General features: G+C 44.7%; 1 protein-coding gene across 1 annotated transcript in view; it reads right to left on the minus strand.

Moving 5' to 3' along the window:
* LOC126176579 (proton channel OtopLc-like) overlaps positions 1-21932 on the minus strand; it is a 141746-nt gene extending 119814 nt beyond the window's left edge. Inside the window, exons 1-4 of the mRNA XM_049923741.1 lie at positions 21835-21932; positions 19710-19958; positions 11438-11539; positions 8535-8649 (exon numbers count right to left, since the gene is read on the minus strand). Of these exons, the coding sequence (XP_049779698.1) occupies positions 8535-8649; positions 11438-11539; positions 19710-19958; positions 21835-21932 (564 nt within the window). The remainder of the gene's footprint in view (positions 1-8534; positions 8650-11437; positions 11540-19709; positions 19959-21834) is intronic.
* Between the last annotated feature and the right edge of the window lie 1598 nt (positions 21933-23530).

Raw genomic sequence — 23530 nt, forward strand, 5'->3', positions numbered from 1 at the left:
CGCCTGTCGCGACACCACTGGAGGCGGGCTGCACGATGTTGGGGCGTGAGCGGAAGACGGCCTAACGGTGTGCGGGACCGTAGCCCAGCTTCATGGAGACGGTTGCGAATGGTCCTCGCCGATACCCCAGGAGCAACAGTGTCCCTAATTTGCTGGGAAGTGGCGGTGCGGTCCCCTACGGCACTGTGTAGGATCCTACGGTCTTGGCGTGCATCCGTGCGTCGCTGCGGTCCGGTCCCAGGTCGACGGGCACGTGCACCTTCCGCCGACCACTGGCGACAAGATCGATGTACTGTGGAGACCTCACGCCCCACGTGTTGAGCAATTCGGCCTACGTCCACCCGGCCTCCCGCATGCCCACTATACGCCCTCGCTCAAAGTCTGTCAACTGCACATACGGTTCACGTCCACGCTGTCGCGGCATGCTACCAGTGTTAAAGACTGCGATGGAGCTCCGTATGCCACGGCAAACTGGCTGACACTGACGGCGGCGGTGCACAAATGCTGCGCAGCTAGCGCCATTCGACGGCCAACACCGCGGTTCCTGGTGTGTCCGCTGTGCCGTGCGTGTGATCATTGCTTGTACAGCCCTTTCGCAGTGTCCGGAGCAAGTATGGTGGGTCTGACACACCGGTGTCAATGTGTTCTTTTTTCCATTTCCAGGAGTGTACAATAAGGAGTTTCATCAAACTCCTGAATGCAAAATGTGTCACTATAGAACCCTTTTTATTACTACTCCCTGTTGATTTCAGATTAAACACAAGTACACAAGGACTTTAACTCGTTACATTCATTAGATGTTAGTATAAATTACAATGGAATAAAAACAAGAGCATCGTGGTAAAGATGAATACGCTAAAATCAACATGACATCGCAGGATACAAAGTTCCTTCACGTCGCTCAGTGACTGCCAAATGTTGATCAGAGAGGGAAGCAAAACACTACAGAAAAATCATGCATGCACCCACTATCTTGACTGAGCACATGTTGAGTTAGAAATTGCTGAAAATGTACCTGAATTAGTAACGACAAAGTCCTAACGTCAATATGAAAACTCCACGTGTATCACACCACTTGTGAATGCTACAATGACTCATCTTAGTTAGCGTTACCGGTGCCTGTGAATGGAAGCTTCGGTGGCTGAATACATGTTTTCTGGTCTGGACCTAAGGATGCACACCCAATACCGAAGTCTCTCTCTCGGCTGAAACGTCTCCTTGCAAGTCTTGGATGGAAGTAGTTCCACACAAGTCTGCCAACTAGAAGCAGAATCTTGGATGGAAGTAGTTCCACACAACTCTGCCAACTAGAAGCAGAATTTTCACTTGCGCGTTATTTTGTTGACCAATAATGACCGTGATTGTTCTGAGTGCCGACCAATCAGGTCTGTTCTAAGAACGCAAAAATATCCATTCCATATTCATTTTAAACCTAATTATTCAGTAGTGTGAGTTTTTAGTGCTTGAGTTCAGAAACAAGAAGCACCTGACTCCGACTATATGTCCAATTCCATACTTCACCCAATCAAGCTTCCTCCATATAGGCAGAGCGATTTCCGTACTGCCTCTCTAGACTTTATTGATATCGTGCAACGGCAGATGCTTTTACTATTTCTTAATACAGTCAATAAGGCAGTTAATTTGGCACCGATCTGAGGGCTGCGAGTCTCGTTTTCTTAAGCATAAAAGTGCAGGATGGCCTCCGGTCTCACCCGACTTCATAGATTTCTATTTTTGTATGACTTTGGGTCTGGCTGTTCCCATAAAACCTTGTTTCTGCAGACGACATAGTGCCGCAATGCTGCAAACTCTTGTTCTCTGCTCGTGGCACATCTCTTCGGCGCTGGTAGACTGTCGTAATTAAAACACGATACATTGGCCTTCCATCGTTTAGGACACAACACAGAAGGCGGCTCTTTGGCGGAGTTTAGTCCGCACACAGTATTCTGTTCCGAACTTTTCTACGACGTTCATCCTTCCTTTGGCGGTGTTTGTCCTTTCAAAAGGCCTACGGTCCTTCTTAATAACCAGACTCGGCCTGCCTCTCCAGCTCAGCCGGTCTCTGCTCAACCTGTACTCAGTAACATTCCTAACTACATCTAGACAGAATTCCAGAGAAGAATTTAATGCGCAGGTATAGTGATTGGGTGTAGCAATTGGGGTAGTCTGCGACCCTAACACTAAGGCAACAGCTGCACAAACTGTCAAAACCGCAACAAAGTGTAGATCAAGGTACACAGCGACGCAGACACATCAACTAACATAGTTGCAAATATTCTAAAAAATAAGGGTTCCATAGGCTGAGAAAACTGTTAGAAAGGGAAAGAAATCATTCGCCAAAAGCACGACAGAAAATCAGTTAATTAAGATACAAAGCCCAGTTTAACCAAAAACGGAACTTCTACGCAAAAGACTTTCCATATCTCCGTTTCATGCATCTCACATTTATGAGTGCTCTCTCACAAAAACAAGAATAACATTACAAATAAGTTTAAACACTCCAACATCCAAGAAATATAAGTCACACAGGACAAGTACGCTATGTGATCAAAAGTATCTTGACACCCCCAAAAACATACGTTTTTCATATTAGGTGCATTGTGCTGCCACCTACTGCCAGGTACTCCATATCAGCGACCTCAATAGTCATTATACTTCGTGAGAGTGTAGAATCAGGCGCTCCGCGGAACTCACGGACTTCGAACGTGGTCAGGTGAATGAGTGTCACTTGTGTCATACGTCTGTACGCGAGAATTCCACACTCCTAAACATACCGAAATCCACTGTTTCCGGTGTGATCGTGAACTGGAAACGTGAAGGGTCACGTACAGCACAAAAGCGTACAGGCCAAACTCGTCTGTTGACTGACAGAGACTGCCGACAGTTGAAGAGACTCGTAATGTGTAATAGGCAGAGATCTATCCGGACCATCACAAAGGAATTTAAATCTGCATCAGGATCCACTGCAAGTACTATGACAGTTATGCGGAAGTTGAGAAAACTTGAATCCCTTGGTCGAGCGGCTGCTCATAAACCACACATCACGCCGGTAAATGCCAAAATACGCCTCGTTTGGTGTAAGGAGCGAAAACATTGGACGATTGAACAGTTGAAAAACGTTTTGTGGAGTATCGAATCGCAGTACACAATGTGGCGATCCGATGGCAGAGTGTGGGTGTGGCGAATGCCTGGTGAACATCAACTGCCAGCATGTGTAGTGCCAACAGTACACTTCGGAGGGCCGGCCGCGGTGGTCTAGTGGTTCTAGGCGCGCAGTCCGGAACCGCGGGACTGCTACGGTCGCAGGTTCGAATCCTGCCTCGGGCATGGATGTGTGTGATGTCCTTAGGCTAGTTAGGTTTAAGTAGTTCCAAGTTCTAGGGGACTGATGACCACAGAAGTTAAGTCCCATCGTGCTCAGAGCCATTTGAACCATTTGAACACTTCGGAGGTGGTGGTGTTATGGTGTGGTCGTGTTTTTGATGAATGGGGCTGGAAACCCTTGTTTTACGTGGTTCTATCGCAGCAGAGGCCTAGATTGAATTTTTAAGCGCCCCTTGATTCCCACTGTTGAAGAGCAATTCGTGGATGACGATTGCATCTTTCAACGCTATCGAGCACCTCTTCATAATGCACGGCCTGTGGCGGAGTGGTTACACGACAATAACATCCCTTAATGGACTGGTCTGCACAGAGTCCCGACCTGAATCCTATAGGACACCTTTTGGATGTTTTGGAACGCCGACTTCGTGCCAGGCGTCACCGACGGACATTGATACCTTTTCTCAGTGCAGCACTCCGTGAAGAATGGGCTGCCATTCCCCAAGAAAACTTCCAGCACATGATTGAATGTATGCGTGCGAGAGTGGAAGCTGTCATCATGGCTAAGGGTGGGCCAACACCAAATTGAATTCCAGCATTACCGATGGATAGCGCCACGATCTTGTAAGTCATTGTCAGCCAGGTGTCCGGATACATTTGATCACTTAGTGCATGTATTCAGAGCTTCAACGCTGCGAATATATTAATGGTTAACAAAAATTTTTAAATACTTTATAAAGAACATGTGAGAAGTTGCAACCAATCATGCCACATACGCTGGTCGTCTGAAACAACATTGTTATCGTACAGTAAATATAGAGGTAGACGTGGAAAGTTTGGGAATAAATGATTTTAATGTTTCTATACAACGAGAGATGGCAGTTTTCTTTGTAATATTTACCAAAGAAAGAGTATTTCCTGAGTGCTTATGTAGAGGAGAGTCTTTGGATTCCAAATTTTATATTATTGTCGAGCAGTCATTACGCGCTGGTGAGCATTTCCTTGTCGAGCTGTGGTAGAATCGGACGTGATCGCTGTTGTGGAGGCATCACTTTGGAATGCTGCAGCTTGGAACATATCGATCAAGATAGTATCTGGCTATGCATTCGCTTACGCTTGCGTTGCAGGACACGGAATGTCTCGTTCAGAGAGCGTTTTCAGTTTTAACGTTTTCAAAACTGAAACTTGCATTTTTGCTATCAGAACAGTCCCGCTTAAGCATTTCGTGATATGCATGAACTCAGTGATGGATCACATCACTCTTTGCCCTTTTCTTTTTAAGGTACGACATTTAAAAGGATTTTTATCTAAAGTGTTCATTTTATGAGCTTTCTATTCTATATCCAAACCTACTGCTATTGTTAACAACAATGATCAGCAGTACACACACGTTCACATTCTCGAATTCCACTAATTAATACGAAAACGAATCACAATAGCTTTCAAGTTATTCGATCGATGCTGATCCGACACATTCGATCTACTTATTCAAAAGATATCTAAGCTAATATTTTCCGAACACACAATGGAGCTCGTGTGATCCAATTACTAACTTTTGATTTGCTGCCGCCTGGCTTGCTCGCTTAGATCTTAGAGAGAGTTATTTAAGTAATATCAAAAGCAGCGTGATTTCTTCTATGCCATCTTGTTGCAAATGACTGTAATTGCATTGCATAATACAGTTACATTTTCATTACAGAATAGGTAAGCTTTATCATTTCTGTGGCAACGTTCAGACATTACCTAGTTGATTTAGGGAACAGTGAATGACCATTCACTTTGCACATGTTCAAATTACCTCTAACTATCATACTGCACATCTTTATTTTGTATGGGTACTACTGTTGTTAGGCTAACTTACTATCGTACTTAGAGAAATGAGTTAAGAAATGTTGTGTTGCTCTATACTCATAGCAGTGGGTAGGAACAGTTTATATTCAGTGATTTGTTCACTCATAATGCAAGATTCTTACATAGTTAATGTTTCTAAATGCTGGTTTGGTTAACATATGGATGATCTACAATGAAAAGATTGTATAAATGTTTTGCATATGGCGTGCACTTCTACATAGGAACTGCAAACTCGGAAGTTTCACGTAATAAGTTACTAATTGTTACAAATAACCATCAACAAGTACAAAGTTACACTTGAAAAGTTACAAATTCTAGTGCAGATCTCATCCTACTGTAAGAGAACCATTACGCCCAAGAAATCACAACAAAGGGGCAGCAACTAAGTAATGACCGTACAGAACTACATGTAAACTGGCAACACTTCAGAACACAAAATCTTAAGGGAAGTAACTTTCGCATGATGGATCACTGACAAGTAACGTAGCTTGGTGAAACTTGGGCCATACATAAACTGCTACAGTATAGTACGGAAGGTAACTGAAAGAAATACCCAGTAAGGCGAACGGTTGCGACACTTATATTCCAAATCAATAATTGCACTGAAGTCAAAGCGATAGAGTGTGTGATCACTATAGACGGAAGTACACGCTGTACATATATATTACCTACATCTGCGTGGCTACTCTGCAACTCACACTTATGTGTATGGCAGACGGTTCATCAAACCAGCTTCACAATAACTCTCTGTCATTCCATTCTCGAACAGCGCGCGGGTGAACCAACATCTATATTTTTCCTTGTGAACTCTGTTAATTTATTATGATGATTGTTTCTCTCTAGGTAGGTCGCCGTCAACAAAATATTTTCGCATTCGGAGGAGAAATTTAATGAGAAGCTCCCACTGGAACGAGAAACGTCTTTGTTTTAACGATGTCTACCCCAAATTCTGTATCATGTCCATGAAAATCTCTCCCCTATTTCCCGATAATACAAAACGTGCTGCCCTCCTTTGACCTTTCTCGATGTACTCCATGAAGCCTGTCTGGTAACGATCCCACTCCGCGCAGCAGAACTTCAAAAGAGAAGGGACAATCGTAGTACAGGCAGCCTCTTTATTAGATATGTTGCATCTTTTAAGTGATCTTCCAATAAAACTCAATCTTGGGTTCGCTTTCTCCACAACATTTTCTGTATCGTCTTTGCAGTTTAAGTTGTTCTTAATTGTTAATTGTGATTTCTAGGTATATAGTTGAATTTACGGCCTTCAGGTTTGATTGATTTATCGTGTAACGGACGTTTATCGGATTCCTTTTAGCACTCATGTAGGAGACCTCACACATTTCATTATTTAAGGACATTTATCAAGTTTCGCACCCTACAGATATTTTGTCTAAAACGAATTACAATTTTTTTTTTGATATTCTGATGACTTTACTAGACGTTAAACTACAGCATAATCTGCAAACAACCTAAGATGGCTGCTCATATTATCTCCTAAATTTATCTCTTGAATCGTTTATATAGATAAGGAACAGCCGAGGGCCTATAACACTACCTTGGAGAACGCCAGGAATCGCTTGTTTTACTCGATTACATCCCGTCAATAACCCACGAACTGTGTCCTCCCTGACATGAAATCACGAGTCCAGTCGCATAACTGAGACGATATTCCATAACCACAGAATTTGATTACAAGCCGACTGTGAGATACGGTGTCAAAATCCCTATGGAGCTCTATAAATACGAACCTGTCCGGTCAACCGACTTAAATACCATTGAGCACTTGATGGAATGGAGAACGTCCGCATATTCCAACGATCATCCAGCAGGTGTCTGCAACGTGCTCTGATGCCGGCCACAAGGTTCGTAAGGAGTGCTGGTAGTAAGGCTTTCCATTCCTCCACAAGCTGTGTGGAAATTGTTGGATGGTCGTTGGAACATGAGCTCATTCTGCGATACGTCTAGACAATGCATCCCACACGCGCTCGATGCGATTTATGACGGAAGGACGGGCTGGTCAGCCTATTCGAGAAACATCCTTTCGCTGCAAGAGTTCCTCCGCTTGCGGCTATTCGATGCCATCACACACTGTGATCCATAAAAATGACGCCAGGCCCAAATGCATCCGTGAAAAGACACACACGAGGAAGGAGGACAGCTTTATAATAATGTCGATCGGTGGGTGTACCTTGTTCAAAGATTTGTTATTCAGTACGCCCGTGCAGTCTCCCAACACCATAACATCTGGACCACAAAAACCATCATGTTCGACAATGTTCCCGGTGCATTACGAGTTCCCACTTCTCTCCATATCAGGACACGTAATGCATCCAGGAACACTGTCCAGCCTGATCATCACGAGTTAAGGTGTGGGCAAGCATAATGAAGCATGGATCATGGATGTACTGTGTATTGACTTTCTTATCTTTGAACAAGCTTGGGGGAGGGGGGTCGGGGGAGGCGGCGTATAGGTGTATTGCAGCATGTTCACGTGTACCAGCGACCATCCACCAGCAGTCAACTGCGCTGGTCGAAGAATGGAACGCCTTACCACAAGCATTCCTTATCAAGCTTGTGGTCAACATGGGAGCACGTTGCAGAGCATGAATTACCGTTCATGATTGTTACACATGCCACAAAAGCTATTAAGAACCGTGCCCTGCAATTTGTAACGTCCAGGCGACCATAATAAATCGCGGTGAGTTTATTATAGTCATTGTCTTTGAATAAAAGTTTTGTTTCCGTCACTCTGATTCTGTGTTTACTTCAGTTGCCTTCTGTACTACGCAGTGGTTCAAATGGCTCTCAGCACTAGGGACTTAACATCTGAGGTCGTCAGTCCCCTAGACTTACAACTTCTTAAAGCTAACTAACCTAAGGACATCACACATCTATTCCTCAAGGCAGGATTCGAACCTGCGACCGTAGCAGCAGCGCGGTTCCGGACTGAAGTGCCTAGAACCACACAGCCACAGCGGCCGGCGTTACTTTGGTCTTTACAATTTGTACAACAGTATATGCTAACAAGAAGCGAAAGATTAGCACTTACAATGCTTCATAGCATGCTGAGGCAAAGCACGTTTAACAGTTTGCTCAGTTTCAGACAGAAATAACCTTAAAATCATTCATGTAACATGGACTTAATGTATTGCCACGTAGCTTCAACTTGAAGAACTGTACAAATAAAGCGACCTCATACGTTAAGTGTTTTCTACAAGTAATCTACGTCCCATAATGCACAGTCCCTCTTCTTGAGTTCGTCATTGGCACACTTGTGAAACGACAGGAAAGCTTTAATTCTCTCTCGCGTTGAAAAGGTCTTGGCGTATAGTAACATGCACTCAGCCCGAAATACTCACCTGGAAGTAGTTTGCATGCACCTCTGCAGAGAGCACCTCCGTTATGGGCATAGCTATGCCGACCACCACCAGCAGCTTGGCGTAGAGCGCCGACAGGATCGTGCTGAGGGCGTCACTAGAACAAACTCCAAAAGATGTTCAAGCCGATATGGGTGTGTAATTCACATATAAAACCTGTAGAGGAGTGAATGTTTCACAAGTGACAATATTATTTCGTTGTGAGGCGCTCAGTTTATTTGTCGTTACGTTAAAGTAAAGCAGACCCTAGGGTTAATACCTGATAACTACCAATATCTCATTGCTATTTTCTGAAGAACCCATGATGATTTCTCAGATCTGAATAATCTGTTGCCTTCATTTCACCAACGAGGTGATCTTAATTCTACAGAAAATGTGATGAATAACGTATTAAAATAGATATCACATTGCACGGGAGCGTGCTGAAAAGTAATGCATCCGAATTTTTTATTCCGTTCTCAGTATCGGTTGAGTTGTTGCACATACGCATATGAATCGGCCGAATTTCGCGCTTCGCTGGCGCAAGTTGGGAGTTTGCTTCTAGAGGCCTCCGATTTGTAGCGTGTAACATAGCGGTGTGTAACGTAACTACGCCAGTGCCTGAGAAATGTTTGTTGTAAAAGAGCACCTTTTCCATGAGTATGAAAACGCCAGACCATGCACGAGCACTGCAACATCTAGAACAATCTGACGCCGGGGGTTCGCTGTCATCGATGATCCTCAATACAGTCCCGATTTGTCCCCATCTGATTTTTATCTGTTCCCAAAAGCAGTGCAAGCAAACGTGAGATTTTGGCTCCGTCAACAAAGTCAAATAATGAACAGTGACGGTGTCAACAAACTGGGCTCTCGTTGGGAGAAATGTGATCGTCGCCAATGTGTTGAGAAATAAATATGTAGGCATGAAAATAAATATGCAAAATGTTAATGAAGTCTGTTTTATTTTAAAAAGTTTAGGAATTTTCATATAAAAAATTCAGAGGCATTACTTTTAAGCACATCCTCGTACATACGAATGCTATAAATCTTTATAAGTGTGCCTACGCCAAGTAAAGAGAAACTTTACTGTAATGTCTACTCATTCCATTAAACGTGTGAGAACAGTGGAGAGTAGAGGGTATAGTATAGTTTGGAATACAACTGATGACAACAGCGCATCACGGTGATGAATATGCTGCAAAGTGGATCGATATAGGAAAATGACGCTTAACAACATTGCGTGGTCCGTTTTGGGATGGTTTCAGCATTGCAAAGATGCATGGAGCTTTTGAAATAACATGGGTTTATGCGACTGGATTTGGTCCCAATCGAAATTTTGTTCGACTATCCTTCCATGACCTTAAAATTCATCTGACAGGATTGCATGATCCCATGCATGTGTGCTTGAGCTTGTGTTCACACGAAATTACTTTTAGACAAAGCCTAATTTATTAATTCGCACGATGTTTTGAGCTATAGGAAACTTTTTTGCCCTATCTCCGAGTACCTTTCCATTCCCATCTTATTCTGAAGGCAGAGTGTGTAATGTCAAATAATGAATCACATTTTGTGAATCATCGAGACAGTAGAAAGTAAAGATCCTCTGTCTTTGTATGCCCTACGTCTCTATTGCAGTCATCAGTTGTGATGAAGAAAGTACAAGGATTTTCTTTGTGGTATTGATTCACAGAGTTGATTGATACTCAGTGAAGAAGCTACATGTGTTGTAGGTAGAATGCCATAAGAAGAAATAGATCTGACTCTGTTGTTAAGTTTATGTTAGTACGTGTCCAAGATTGATATTTTGTCATATTGTGTATCAGGGCACAGAGATTGCCACAGAAATTAAGTGTAAAATTACGCACCAGGGGGTTTGGATCGAAGCTCCAGCTGATCCTAGTAACTTTCATGGTGCTTAAGATAAGATTCGTTGCTGACAATACTTAGTATATTTCAACAATTGGTAGCTGAAGCGTAGTTTGTATTCAGCATCAGATTGTATTTTCCATTTTAACAGCCAAGCTTTCCAAGTCAGAAGTTGATTGAGGTACAACATTTACAACAGCGTCATGCCTGATAATAAGGCACTGTTTTTGTTTTTTGTTTTTTTTTCAAATTAACCTTCTATTTTATTACTATTCGATTATACTTGAAAAAAGAGACAGCATGGGTCGTATATTTTTTACTATCGCAAAATCGATTTTCTGTCACTGAGTGACCATCTTCAGTGCTATATTGTATAACTTAAATAGGATGCACTGTTGTCAATAAGCTTACGGCAATCACATAGAGTCTCTGAAATGTTTTGGGCGAGCAATTTAGAAACTTAGAAGATATTTCGACAGCCAGCTTTATGGGCTCTAACTGTGAGCTGCATTGTGTTCGGACTCCACATAGCTTCTTCTCATACCTTCTTGAACTTCAACTTTGAACAGTTTCGAAGCGTGTAGGACTTATCACTTTCGTAATATTGATAGTGATGTTATCTGACGTCACGTCTCAGACGATATTAAGTTAAGGATTCATAAATATTTTGTTTTCGAAACGATAACCAGCTGCCGTTTAGAATATAGCTTACAACACTGACCACAATCCTGTCTGCCATTAATAATTATTAAAAGTTAACAGAAAAATCCACGTGGTAATGCGATAGGTGTCCCGTAGACGCAAACGTGGACAAGTCACGTGTTTAGTACACCCTTTGCTTCCCAGAACTCTAAGGGGTGGATGCAGGCAAGTACGTCACACAGTATTATGAATAAAGAGAGCTGAACGCCCAACAATTAGATTTGGCAAAATGGGTTAGTCAAGTACAGGTAACACGTTCTGATAATCATTCATTGTCAAAATGGATTGAGAAAGAAAGAGTGAAGGTAGGTGCCTCGTAGTTTCTCAGGTGTACTCACTCGCCCAGCGTGCGGTTCTTTTTCTTGAAGGCCGCAGCAGCCGCCTCCGCATCGCCTTTGCCGGGAGGGAGTCTCTCATCTGGGTTGCCATTCGAGAGCAGCCTGAAAATGAGAACGCCAGGTATCAGCGGGAAACATAGTGGACAACAAAATTCTTGTACATATTTTACAAAAAGAAAAAAAGCCCATACGTATCACTTGTTATTTTTGTGGATTTTAGTCCTTAGGCTGTTTAGTTGCTTCTCTCCATGCTAGTGTTCTCGTGCTTGCTGCTTCGTCTCTGCATCACTATTGTTGGAACCTGCATCCACTTAAAAACGCTTACCGTGAAATTCCAATATTGCGTTCACCAACTGTTTTGTCTTATTATAGGATTTGCGTACTGCATCCAAGCCTTTGTTTCTTTCTAAAAAAGTTACTCCCTACACATCCCCGCATTGTGAAATGAACCTTTCTTTGATAGCCCAAGAAGTCTCCTATCAAGTTATGCTCCCATGCAGATGACGAACATTACATGCCCAAGTAAAAGAATTCAAATACAATACTTTAATTATTTCGTTTATATCGTCTGAAGTGTTCTTGTTTAAATTTAATAACCATGTCGTTTATTCACCGCCAGGTATTAAACAGAATCATATATATGTGAAATGACACAATTTCATATACTCTGACCGCGCGGAGTGGCCGCACGGCTTGAGGCGTCATGTCACGGACTGTGCAGCCCCTCTTGCCGTAGGCTCGATCCTCTCTCGGGCATGGGTGTGTGTGTTGCTCTTAGCATAAGTTAGTTTAAGTACTGTGTAAGTCTAGGAACCGATGACCTAAGCAGTTTGGTCCCTTAGAAATTCACACACATTTGATTTTTTTCAGAGACTTTACTCGTCTCCTACTGACGTGATTTTACATATGTAGACTGTAGCGGCGAGTGAAAATCTGTACCAATGGCGGGAATCGAACCTGGCTCTCCTGCTTACCAGGCAGGTGCGCTAGCCACTATGCAACACTGGCACGGCGGTGCGCAAAACTGCACGGACTACTCTGGCATACCTCCCTTCTAAATCCAAATTCTCACTGCCATCTCAGTCTGCTTTAAATTCCCTCTTAGACACGAACAGAATACTGTTGAGGCTCTCCGTGTTCTGGAGTAGCCCCTCATCATCGAACGTAATTGGGGGGAGGGGAGGGGGAGGGGAAGGGGTCCAGCCAAAAACCCAGGTGCATTTACTTATGCAAATGAAATGACACAATTTAAAAGATGGAGGCGTGTCAGGGTAATCCACGCCGTTGTGCACTCTGCAGTACCAAGGTGACTTATTGGGCCTTGCACATGTGCCTAGTAAGCAGGAGACCCGCTTCGATTCCTGACCTTGGTAAAATTTTCACTCCATGGTCAGTCTATATACATAGAATCATATACACTCCTGGAAATTGAAATAAGAACACCGTGAATTCATTGTCCCAGGAAGGGGAAACTTTATTGACACATTCCTGGGGTCAGATACATCACATGATCACACTGACAGAACCACAGGCACATAGACACAGGCAACAGAGCATGCACAATGTCGGCACTAGTACAGTGTATATCCACCTTTCGCAGCAATGCAGGCTGCTATTCTCCCATGGAGACGATCGTAGAGATGCTGGATGTAGTCCTGTGGAACGGCTTGCCATGCCATTTCCACCTGGCGCCTCAGTTGGAACAGCGTTCGTGCTGGACGTGCAGACCGCGTGAGACGACGCTTCATCCAGTCCCACACATGCTCAATGGGGACAGATCCGGAGATCTTGCTGGCCAGGGTAGTTGACTTACACCTTCTAGAGCACGTTGGGTGGCACGGGATACATGCGGACGTGCATTGTGCTGTTGGAACAGCAAGTTCCCTTGCCGGTCTAGGAATGGTAGAACGATGGGTTCGATGACGGTTTGGATGTACCGTGCACTATTCAGTGTCCCCTCGACGATCACCAGTGGTGTACGGCCAGTGTAGGAGATCGCTCCCCACACCATGATGCCGGGTGTTGGCCCTGTGTGCCTCGGTCGTATGCAGTCCTGATTGTGGCGCTCACCTGCACGGCGCCAAACACGCATACGACCATCAATGGCACCAAGGCAGAAGCGACTCTCATCGCTGAAGACGACACGTCTCCATTCGTCCCTCCATTCACGCCTGTCGCGACACCACTGGAGGCGGGCTGCACGATGTTGGGGCGTGAGCGGAAGACGGCCTAACGGTGTGCGGGACCGTAGCCCAGCTTCATGGAGACGGTTGCGAATGGTCCTCGCCGATACCCCAGGAGCAACAGTGTCCCTAATTTGCTGGGAAGTGGCGGTGCGGTCCCCTACGGCACTGCGTAGGATCCTACGGTCTTGGCGTGCATCCGTGCGTCGCTGCGGTCCGGTCCCAGGTCGACGGGCTAGTGCACTTTCCGCCGACCACTGGCGACAACATCGATGTACTGTGGAGACCTCACGCCCCACGTGTTGAGCAATTCGGCGGTACGTCCACCCGGCCTCCCGCATGCCCACTATACGCCCTCGCTCAAACTCCGTCAACTGCACATACGGTTCACGTCCACGCTGTCGCGGCATGCTACCAGTGTTAAAGACTGCGATGGAGCTCCGTATGCCACGGCAAACTGGCTGACACTGACGGCGGCGGTGCACAAATGCTGCGCAGCTAGCGCCATTCGACGGCCAACACCGCGGTTCCTGGTGTGTCCGCTGTGCCGTGCGTGTGATCATTGCTTGTACAGCCCTCTCGCAGTATCCGGAGCAAGTATGGTGGGTCTGACACACCGGTGTCAATGTGTTCTTTTTTCCATATCCAGGAGTGTATATCGTCCAGAAACTGGCGGCGTAATACTGTAATTGTCCGGTGGAAGGCATATGCGACACTCATCGGTGAAAACGTGACGCCAATCCTTAGCGGTCCATTCGGCATGTTGTTGGGCCCATCTGTACCGCGCTGTCGTGGTTGCAAAAGATGTACCTCGCCATGGACATTGGGAGTGAAGTTGCGCATCATGCAGCCAACTGCGCACAGTTTCAGTCGTAACACGACGTCCTGTAGCTGCACGAAAGGCGTTATTCAACATGGTGGCGTTGCCGTCAGGTTTCCTCCGAGCATAATCCGTGGGTAGTGGTCATCCACTGCACTAGTAGCCTTCGGGCGGTCTGAGCGAGGCATGTCATCGACAGTTCCTGTCTCTCTGTATCTTCTCCACGGCCGAACAACATCGCTTTGTTTCACTCTGCGACGCCTGGACACTTCCCTTGTTGAGAGCCCTTCCTTGTGGAATGACTGGAACTGATCGGGTGTTGGACCCCCTCCGTCTAATAGGCGCTGCTCATGCATGGTTGTTTTCTTTCAGCGAGTTTAGTGACATCTCTGAACAGTCAAAGGGACTGTGTCTGTGATGCTATATCCACAGTCAACGCCTATCTTCAGGGGTGTTGGGAACCGGGGTGATGCAAAACTTTTTTTGATGCGTGTATAAGTAGCGTGGCGTTTGATATTGGAGTGCTTGAATGCGTAAAGATGCGGCTTTCGTTAGATCTGTGTACGGTTCTGTTCCACTTTCCTTTGGCCACTTCGTTGCAATCCGATACTTGCATTTTGATGATTGGAGTGTTGTGGAACACTACAAGGTTAGTGGAAAGAGTTTGTTGTCCAGACAGAGCACTCATTTAAGCAGAGGTATATTGCTGTGTGGTATTCAGCTCATTTGAAAGGCCTGGACCAAACGTTTTCTTTAAGTTTGGTTTAGTTGCGATCATGCAGTGGTCGAGAGAGGACCGCTCGTTCGCCTTGAAGACTTCATTTTCCAATGGCCCTTCGGTCATGGCAACCCAGCTTCAGGGAATAATTTAATATCACGCTTGCAGCTCGTGTTCCTGATGGAAAATCGATTGTTTTGTGCTGTCTACGTTTATGATTACTGGTAGTGTGTTTAGAAAGAAACTAGAACCTTAAAGAACCGCCAGGATAGCAGAAAACGTCGAGAAAATAAGGCTGGTGATTTCGAATTCCCCCCAGGAGATCTGCACGCAATCATGCAGCCGCTCTTGCAATTTATGATTGCACAGTGAGGGACTTCGTGAAGGCTTGAAATTTCATCCATAAAAACTGGCAGTGGTGCACATACTTCATCTGTTCGATTTTATTTAACTAAACAATGCGTGTGAAACTTTGATCGAAAACGTGCCTCATGGCGCCCTTGTTTTCTTAACGCCGACGCACATTTTCTTTTGTCTGGAAAACTGAACAAACAGAAAATACGATACTGGAGTGGCGCGAATCCCTGAGAACTTCATGGGCAGCACCTAGAATGAGTGACTGGTGTGCGTTATCCAAAATTGGCGTTATTGTCCCACCATTTTTCGGAGACCGGTAGGATAATTACGGTCACCTCCGAACGTCATTTCGAGATATTGAGGAGGTTTTTCTTCCAGAACTTGAACAAGTGGATGTGGGGGATGTCTGGTTACAAGAAGGTGGCGCCACGACTCATACAGCACGAACGTTAATGACTCTATGAACACTTCCCCGACCGTCTCATATTTTTAAAGGGCGATCTTCAGTGGCCAGCACATTCGCCAGATTTAGCCCCCTGCGACATTTCTTATGGGACTACCTTCAATTCTTGGTGTGTACCAATCGTACACGGACTCTGGGTAGACTGCTGAACAATTTCGTGCTGCTGTTCCCAACATAGACAGAGGCATGACGGAGAAAAAGGACGGATACTTCCGATTTCCACTCTCCAAATGCACTGAACAGAATGGAGGCCACCTTCAAGATATCATTTTCAATAAAACATTAAATGTACCTCAATTTAAAGAAACGAGAATTAAATTGATATCTCCAACACATTCCGTTTTATAATTTTTTTAGTAAGGAAGTTCCTGCGCCATACTCCATATAGCAATAAATCATGACAGGGAAATACGTACACTGTGTGATCAAAAGTATCCGGACACCTGGCTGAAAATGACTTACGAAATCGTGGCGCCCTCCATCGGTAATGCTGGAATTCAATATGGTGTTGGCCCACGCTTAGGTTTCCACTCTCGCAGGCATACGTTCAGTCAGGTACTGGAAGGTTTCTTGTGGAATGGCAGCCCATTCTTCACGGAGTGCTGCACTGAGGAGAGGTATAGATGTCGGTCGGTGACGCCTGGCACGAAGTCGGCGTTCAAAAACATCCCAGAGGTGTTCTATAGGTTTCAGGTCAGGTCTCTGTGCAGGCCAGTCCATTACAGCGATGTTATTGCCGTGCAACCACTCCGCCACAGGCCGTTCATTATGATCAGGTGCTCGATCTTGCTGAAAGATGCAGTTGCCATCCCCGAATTGCTCTTCAATCGTGGGAAGCAAGAAGATGCTTAAAACATCAATGTAGGCCTGTGTTGTGATATTGCCACGCAAAACAACAACGGATGCAAGCCCCCTCCATGAAATATACGACCACTCCGTAACACCACCGCCTCCGAATTTTACTGTTGGCACTACGCACGCTCCACATGACCTTCACCGATCATTCGCCATACCCATATCCTGCCATCGGATCGCACAATGTGTACCGTGATTCGTCACGCCACACAACGTTTACCAGTGTTCAATCGTACAATGTTTTCGCTCATTACACCAATCGAAGCGTCGTTTGGCATTTACCGGCGTGATGTGTGGCTTATGAACAGCCGCTCGACCATGAAATCCAAGTTTTCTCACCTGCCACCTAACTGCCATAGTACTTGCAGTGGATCCTGGTGCAGTTTGGAATTCCTATGTGATGGTCTGGATAGATGTCTGCCTATTACACATGACGACACTCTTCAACTGTCGGAGATCTCTGTCAGTCAACAGAAGAGGTCGGCCTGTGCGGTTTTGTGCTGTACGTGTCCCTTCACATTTCTACTTCACTATCAAATCGGGAATAGTGGACCTAGGGATGTTGAGGGGTGTGGAAATCTTGCGTACAGACGTATGATACAAGTGGCACCCAATCACCTGACCACGTTCGAAGTCCGTGAGTTCTGCGGAGCGCCACATTCTGCTCTCTCACGATAATGACTACTGAGGTGGCTTATATGGAGTACCTGGCTGTAGGTGGCAGCACAATGCACCTAATACGAAAAACGTATGTTTTTGGTGTGTCCTGATACTTTTGGTCACTTAGTGTATTTCTGATTCTATTACATGGAAATCGTGTTTTTTCGCATTATCAAATTTCCTCCGTTACACATTGAATAAGAGATGTTACAAAAGTCTCTTGTGATAAGGCCTTCAGTTTTACATACGAACGGCTCATGCTACTCCTTTTGGAATGAGTGATTTACATTCTGAGATCATTTCGTTGGGTTCTGAGCGTTCGAGCTTACGCACTTCTCTTGCATGTATTTATGGTGTAATGATTAACTCGTATGCATTGCGGACTGGAAAAAGTATCTGATTAATTGATTTCACTTGAGATTTAATTGTTCAGTCTGGCGGTGTTTTCGTGTTTCTGCCTTTGATCACGATGGTAGAAGCCACAGAGCGAAAACCGATGAATGCAGGTAACCTACTGCTAACAGCACGAAGGGTCCGCTAGCCGGGATAATATTCCCATCTGACGAACGGATCGCCATCAAGAATATCGCGTGACATGACACCACGTATTTCTGTTGAGAGGTTTGTAAATTAACCCTGGACTTAGATACAAGCTCTGATGTTTATGAAATGGAATCCAGCACCTTTACTTCCCTCACTCGCTAGATAGTGGGCGATGAAAATCACTCTAAGACATACACACACACACACACACACACACACACACACACAAACACGCACACACACACATACACACACACACACACACACACACACAAACCGACACACCACGAACAAATTATCAGAATGGGACGGAAATGACTAGGTGTGATGTATATATATACATAGCAACAAATGATTACGAGTTCAGAAAAATTGGATGATTTATTTAAGAGAAAGAGCTTCACAAACTGAGCAAGTCAATAATGCGTTGATCATGGTGTACCTCGGATCCTTATTCGAGCAGTTATTCGGCTTGGCATTGATTGACAGAGTTGCTGGATGTCAATTTGATGGGTATAGTCCCAAATTATGTCAAACTGTGGCGTCATATCATCAAAATCGCGAGCTGGTTGGAGGGTTCTGCCCATATTGCTCCAAGAGCTCTAACTTCGATAGAGATGTGGCAACCTTGTTGGCCAAGGAAGGGTTTGGCAAGCAAGAAAATAAGCATTAGAATCTCTCGCCGTGTATGATCAAGCACTATCTTGTTGAAATATAAGCCCAGGATGGTCTGCCATTAATCCAGGCCATCACTCCTAGTTGTCGGGCAGTATGGTAGGCGACAGTCAGGTTTGTATACTACTGTTGTCCAAGGCGTCTCCAAACACGGCTTTGGTCTTGAATATAATTGACTGGAGAAGAATAGTCTTCAGTGATGAGTCCCACTTCCAACTGAGCCCCAATGGCCACCCAAGACGTGTCTGGAGACCCCGCACAAAACGATGGGGTATCAACCTGACTATCGCTCGCCGTAGGAAACAACAACCAGGAGTTGTGGTGTGGGATGCCATTTCTTTACGTAGCACGACCCCTTTGGTTGTCATACGCTGCAGCCTTACGGCACAGTGGTGCGTACACGATAGCCTACGCCCCATTTTGTTGTCCTTTGTGGCAAGGTACCCTGGGCTTACATTTAAGCAAGATAATGCTTGCACGAATACGGTGAGAGTTTCTACTCATGATCTTCGTGCTTGCCAAACTCTACCTCGGCCAGCAAGGTCGTCGGATCTTCCCAAAATTGAGAGTATTTGGACCATTATGAGCAGGGCCGTCCAACCAGCTCAGAGTTTCAACGATCTAACGCTGCAGTTGGACAGAATTTGGCACGATATCCCTTAGCAGGACGTCCAACACCTCTGTCAACCGATGACAAGCCGAATAACTGCTAGCATATGGGTCGGAGGTGGATCAACGCGTTATTGACTTGCTCAAACTGTTTCTCTCGAATAAATGATCCAGTTTTCCAAAAATTTTAGCCATTTGCTTGTGTGTACATGTACATAATATCTGCCGATCTCCGTTCCATTCGGACAATTCCTTCCTTTGTGGTGCGTGGTTTTTTTATTCATTTCGTTGTAATTTCTGTGACTTAAGTTCGGACTTCTGTCCTCTGGATCAGGCGCTGACGTTAGCGACCTCGTCCACAGAGGTCGGTTGGCGATGGTGAGACTCACCAGCGAGTCTGCGGCAGGGTGATGGCGAGCATGGAGGAGCCGCGCCGCTGCGCCACCACGGAGGGCGGCCGCACGGCCAGCTGCACTTCGCGGTTCGCCAGCTGCGCGTCCATGTCGACGCCCGGTCGCCGCACCTTGGCCACGCCATCCGCTGCTCCCGCCACCGCCGCCGACGCCGCGCTAGCCATCGGGTCCAGCGGCCGCACCACTATCTCCACCGGCGCCAGGGGACGCAGCTCCTGCTGGCACCTGTAACATAGCAAGCAATCTCGTCTGGTTGGCGCTTAAGTCGACACTGCAGAAGAAACAAGAATTGCACAGTTTTATGTGAAGACAAAGGAAGAAGGACAAGTAGTTAGAGCACAGAATTTTGTGCAAACGATGCTTGCGGTGGAACGAGCCGGAGATTTCCGGATACGTGGTAGAGCTCGAGGTAGTATCGAATGTTTCTTGAGCAGCCTCATGAAACTGCACATCAACAGAGCACGGCTGCTGCACGAAACAGTTCGTGCGCGAGAAGTTTGTGAGTGTTTGTAGACAGCAACCACGCTCAGTCGACAGGCGACTTCATATTTCCGGCAGGTGTTTGCTGCTGGTCGCTGGTTATTATGTGTGTGCGAGGGCACCGCTCTTGGGTTTTAAGGAGAGGAGAGCTACAGATGGGTGAAATTGCTCTCATCGTAGGAAAGCTGGACAGGAGCAGAAATAATGGGTCAACAAGCAAATACAGTAAACAAAAGCTTTAATTAAGTAGTAGCTTTCTCCAAGAATATAAAGACTCGTTATAAATAATGTTGGAAGAAATAGAGTCCGCCTAATACAATAGCAACAAGATAGAGGCTCTCTGAACTACAGCATAAACGGTGTAGTGTCAAGTAACAAAGTGGCTGCGAGTGCAGTTGGGCTGCCACTAGCCATCCAATATCGCAGCAGAACGGTCGTGTTAGAGCCGCTGGAGGCGTCGCTCTGCAGGTGGGTATCACTGCGTCCCCCGGATCCTGTGTGATTGCTGTCTTCGTCTGATGGAAAACTGCGTTGCCGTTGCCGTCTTTGAGACGCCTATGGAGTGGTACCCACATGTGATACCACGTCCATGAATACGACACATGCAGTGGCTGCCTTCATACTGATATTTAACATTGCAAACAATGGGGAACCTAAACGGAAAGTGCATTGGTAGATGAGAGAACTGTATCGTCAAAGAGTGCAAAGTGGAACAAACTTATGCAAGACATGACTTTCATAATTATGGTACAGACAGCTGAAAATTTTACTCGATTGTCATTACGTGATTTAGAACAAGTAAACGCGAAATCGAGCCAAAAATAAGGAAAAAGGGCCCGCTGAAAAGTATGCCTCCGGATATTTTATGTGAAATCTCTTAAGGCTTTTAAGTAAAACAAAAATCATTAATATTCTACATCTTCACACTTCATGTCTACATACTTATTTCTCAGCATAATCACCCTGGCGATAAACACATTTCTGCCAACAAGAGACACATTTGTTGTGACCATCACTGTAGAATGTTCCACTTCGTTGTTGGAGCCACCTCAGCTCTGCTTGCTGCACTAATACTGTCAAGGCGAAGTCCTCGAAGGTGTTCTTTAAGCCGTAGAAACAGATGAAAATCGGATGAGACCAAGTCGGGAGTGTATGAAGGATGGTCGATGATAATGAACATAACGCGTTGGATTGTTTTATGTCACAGCGCTCTGTTGATTTGGCATTATCATGCTGATGAAGACGGTGCTCAATGTGCGGACAAACTCTTGGAATTCGAAAATCTATCACAGCACGCTGTTTGTCATGCACCAACATAGTTACGTTATATGCCACCAAATTGCACGTTACAATTCGGAGCCCTCTAGCGGCAGGGGGCTGCAGGAATGTAGACACAAAGAACAACGTCGTAGAATATTAAGAACGTCTGCTTTATTTTAAAGCTTTAAGACGTTTAACATAAAAAAACTCAGGAACATTACTTTTCCGCTCGTCGTCGTATGCAAGCGGTTTCAAAAAGTGATTACTATGAGAGAGAGGTTTGTGTAGGAAACAAGTAAAGATACCACTTTCTTTTTCAGTTCCTGAATTTGAATCCTCATTTCGTTTCTTATGCCCTTACAAGTGTCCTCCGATGTATTTATCTTGTGGTGGTCTCAGTTCTTTGGGTTCCACAACACCTGTTTTCTCTATGTAGAGCTCCATCTGGGCAAGACCCATCTCCAGATATATATTTCCCTCAATACGATTTTGGTGTAAACTTCACTGTGTGGTCATGCATTATCCTGCTGGAAGATGTCACCCTACCTACCTGCTACCCTAGTCATGATGGATATAACAACATGGTTTACCATCCCTTCAACAGTTGCTTATAGTGTTGTTGTCACATCCAATAGTTCTCCACACTGCGATTCCGCGAGTTGTTGAGGTAGCCCCGAGAAATGCTTCTTCCTGTGACTTTGCACCATGTCTTCTACTTACACGTTTACGTTGATCTGACAGCCACAAACAGAAGCTGAACAGCACAGAATGCCCATCAGTGTCCCAGTTGACTCAAGCTCTATGCCACGTGACACACAAAAACACGAAGTCGCAACACAGTTTCCAGTAATGGCACTCTGGCTGAAGCCTCTTTCAGTATTTCAGCGGTCCTATTTGCCATGACGATTTTCGATAAGTTTTGGCCATAATTATGAATGAAGATGCGAATTTGATAAATATACCCAACCTCCATAGTATCGACACAACCATAGTCTTTATAAGTCTGCTCCTGAGACCACAGATGTTGGTCAAAGAGGTTACTTCTGTTGAAGAGAGTAGCAGGCACAGTATGTTAGACAGTCTCGCAATGTACTCGGTTTGAAAAGGATGGAAGTTGCCTGCCGTCTAGTGGAGGTAGCATTATTTAAAAAAAATGAGGAATATTGAAGATGTTGAGCAAATATTAATGGAAGAATTACAAACTCAAGTGTGAAGGTAATCCAGTTTTTTATATTTGTAAATGTGTAGTTTCTTATTGTTAGAAAATTGATTATGGCTGAAGTTTGCAGTAGAAATTTTGTAATGCAGCATAAGGTTTTGTCTTATAATTGAAACAAGTATCCATAAAACGACAGCTGCGCAAGTGAATTATTAAGAAATATTTTGCTAACTTGTTTAGTTGTGAGAATTGTATGAAAGGTTGTATTGCTCTATGGCTTAATGATGCATAGTTGCTGTCTTTTTTTTTTCATTTATCAGTTGTTAAGTTTAGTTCTTCATTTTTCATTCTTTACCTTTATGAATGTGTTTCTGTACTTTCACTGCACACCGCGAGTTGTGTGCTGCACAAGCAATTTTGTCAAAATTGGTGAGATACGGTCTTACATTGCACATCGCAAGTACTGTAAATGAAATTTGATTTTCGATAATCCCATCATTATCTTAATAGTAACAGGTTGCAGAACAGACGAGCGTTCCGTTCGCATACGTCGGCCAATGAATTCAGTAATCACCAGACTTTATGTCCACCGTAAGATACCGTGATTGTCAAAGTGTACTTCTCAAAGTAATATCATGTCAGTTCAGAGGTTTCATATCAGTAAAAGATTTCAGGAAAGTGATTTCTTGTGAGTTTTCAAGCGGTTTTATCAGAAAGTCAGATGCGTTATATTTTATGCTCATTTGCTCTATGATTAAAGTAGCAGCTTTGGAACAGTGATTGTTTGCAAGACTAAACACGAAAACTAATTATTTTCAAGGTTACTATTTTTAATCTGAGTTATTTTTGTTTTGCAGTCAGATGGAATATGTAAATCTCATTGAAAACGCATTACTTT

Source organism: Schistocerca cancellata, chromosome 3 (assembly GCF_023864275.1).
Source record: "Schistocerca cancellata isolate TAMUIC-IGC-003103 chromosome 3, iqSchCanc2.1, whole genome shotgun sequence".
NCBI classification, from domain to species: domain Eukaryota; kingdom Metazoa; phylum Arthropoda; class Insecta; order Orthoptera; family Acrididae; genus Schistocerca; species Schistocerca cancellata.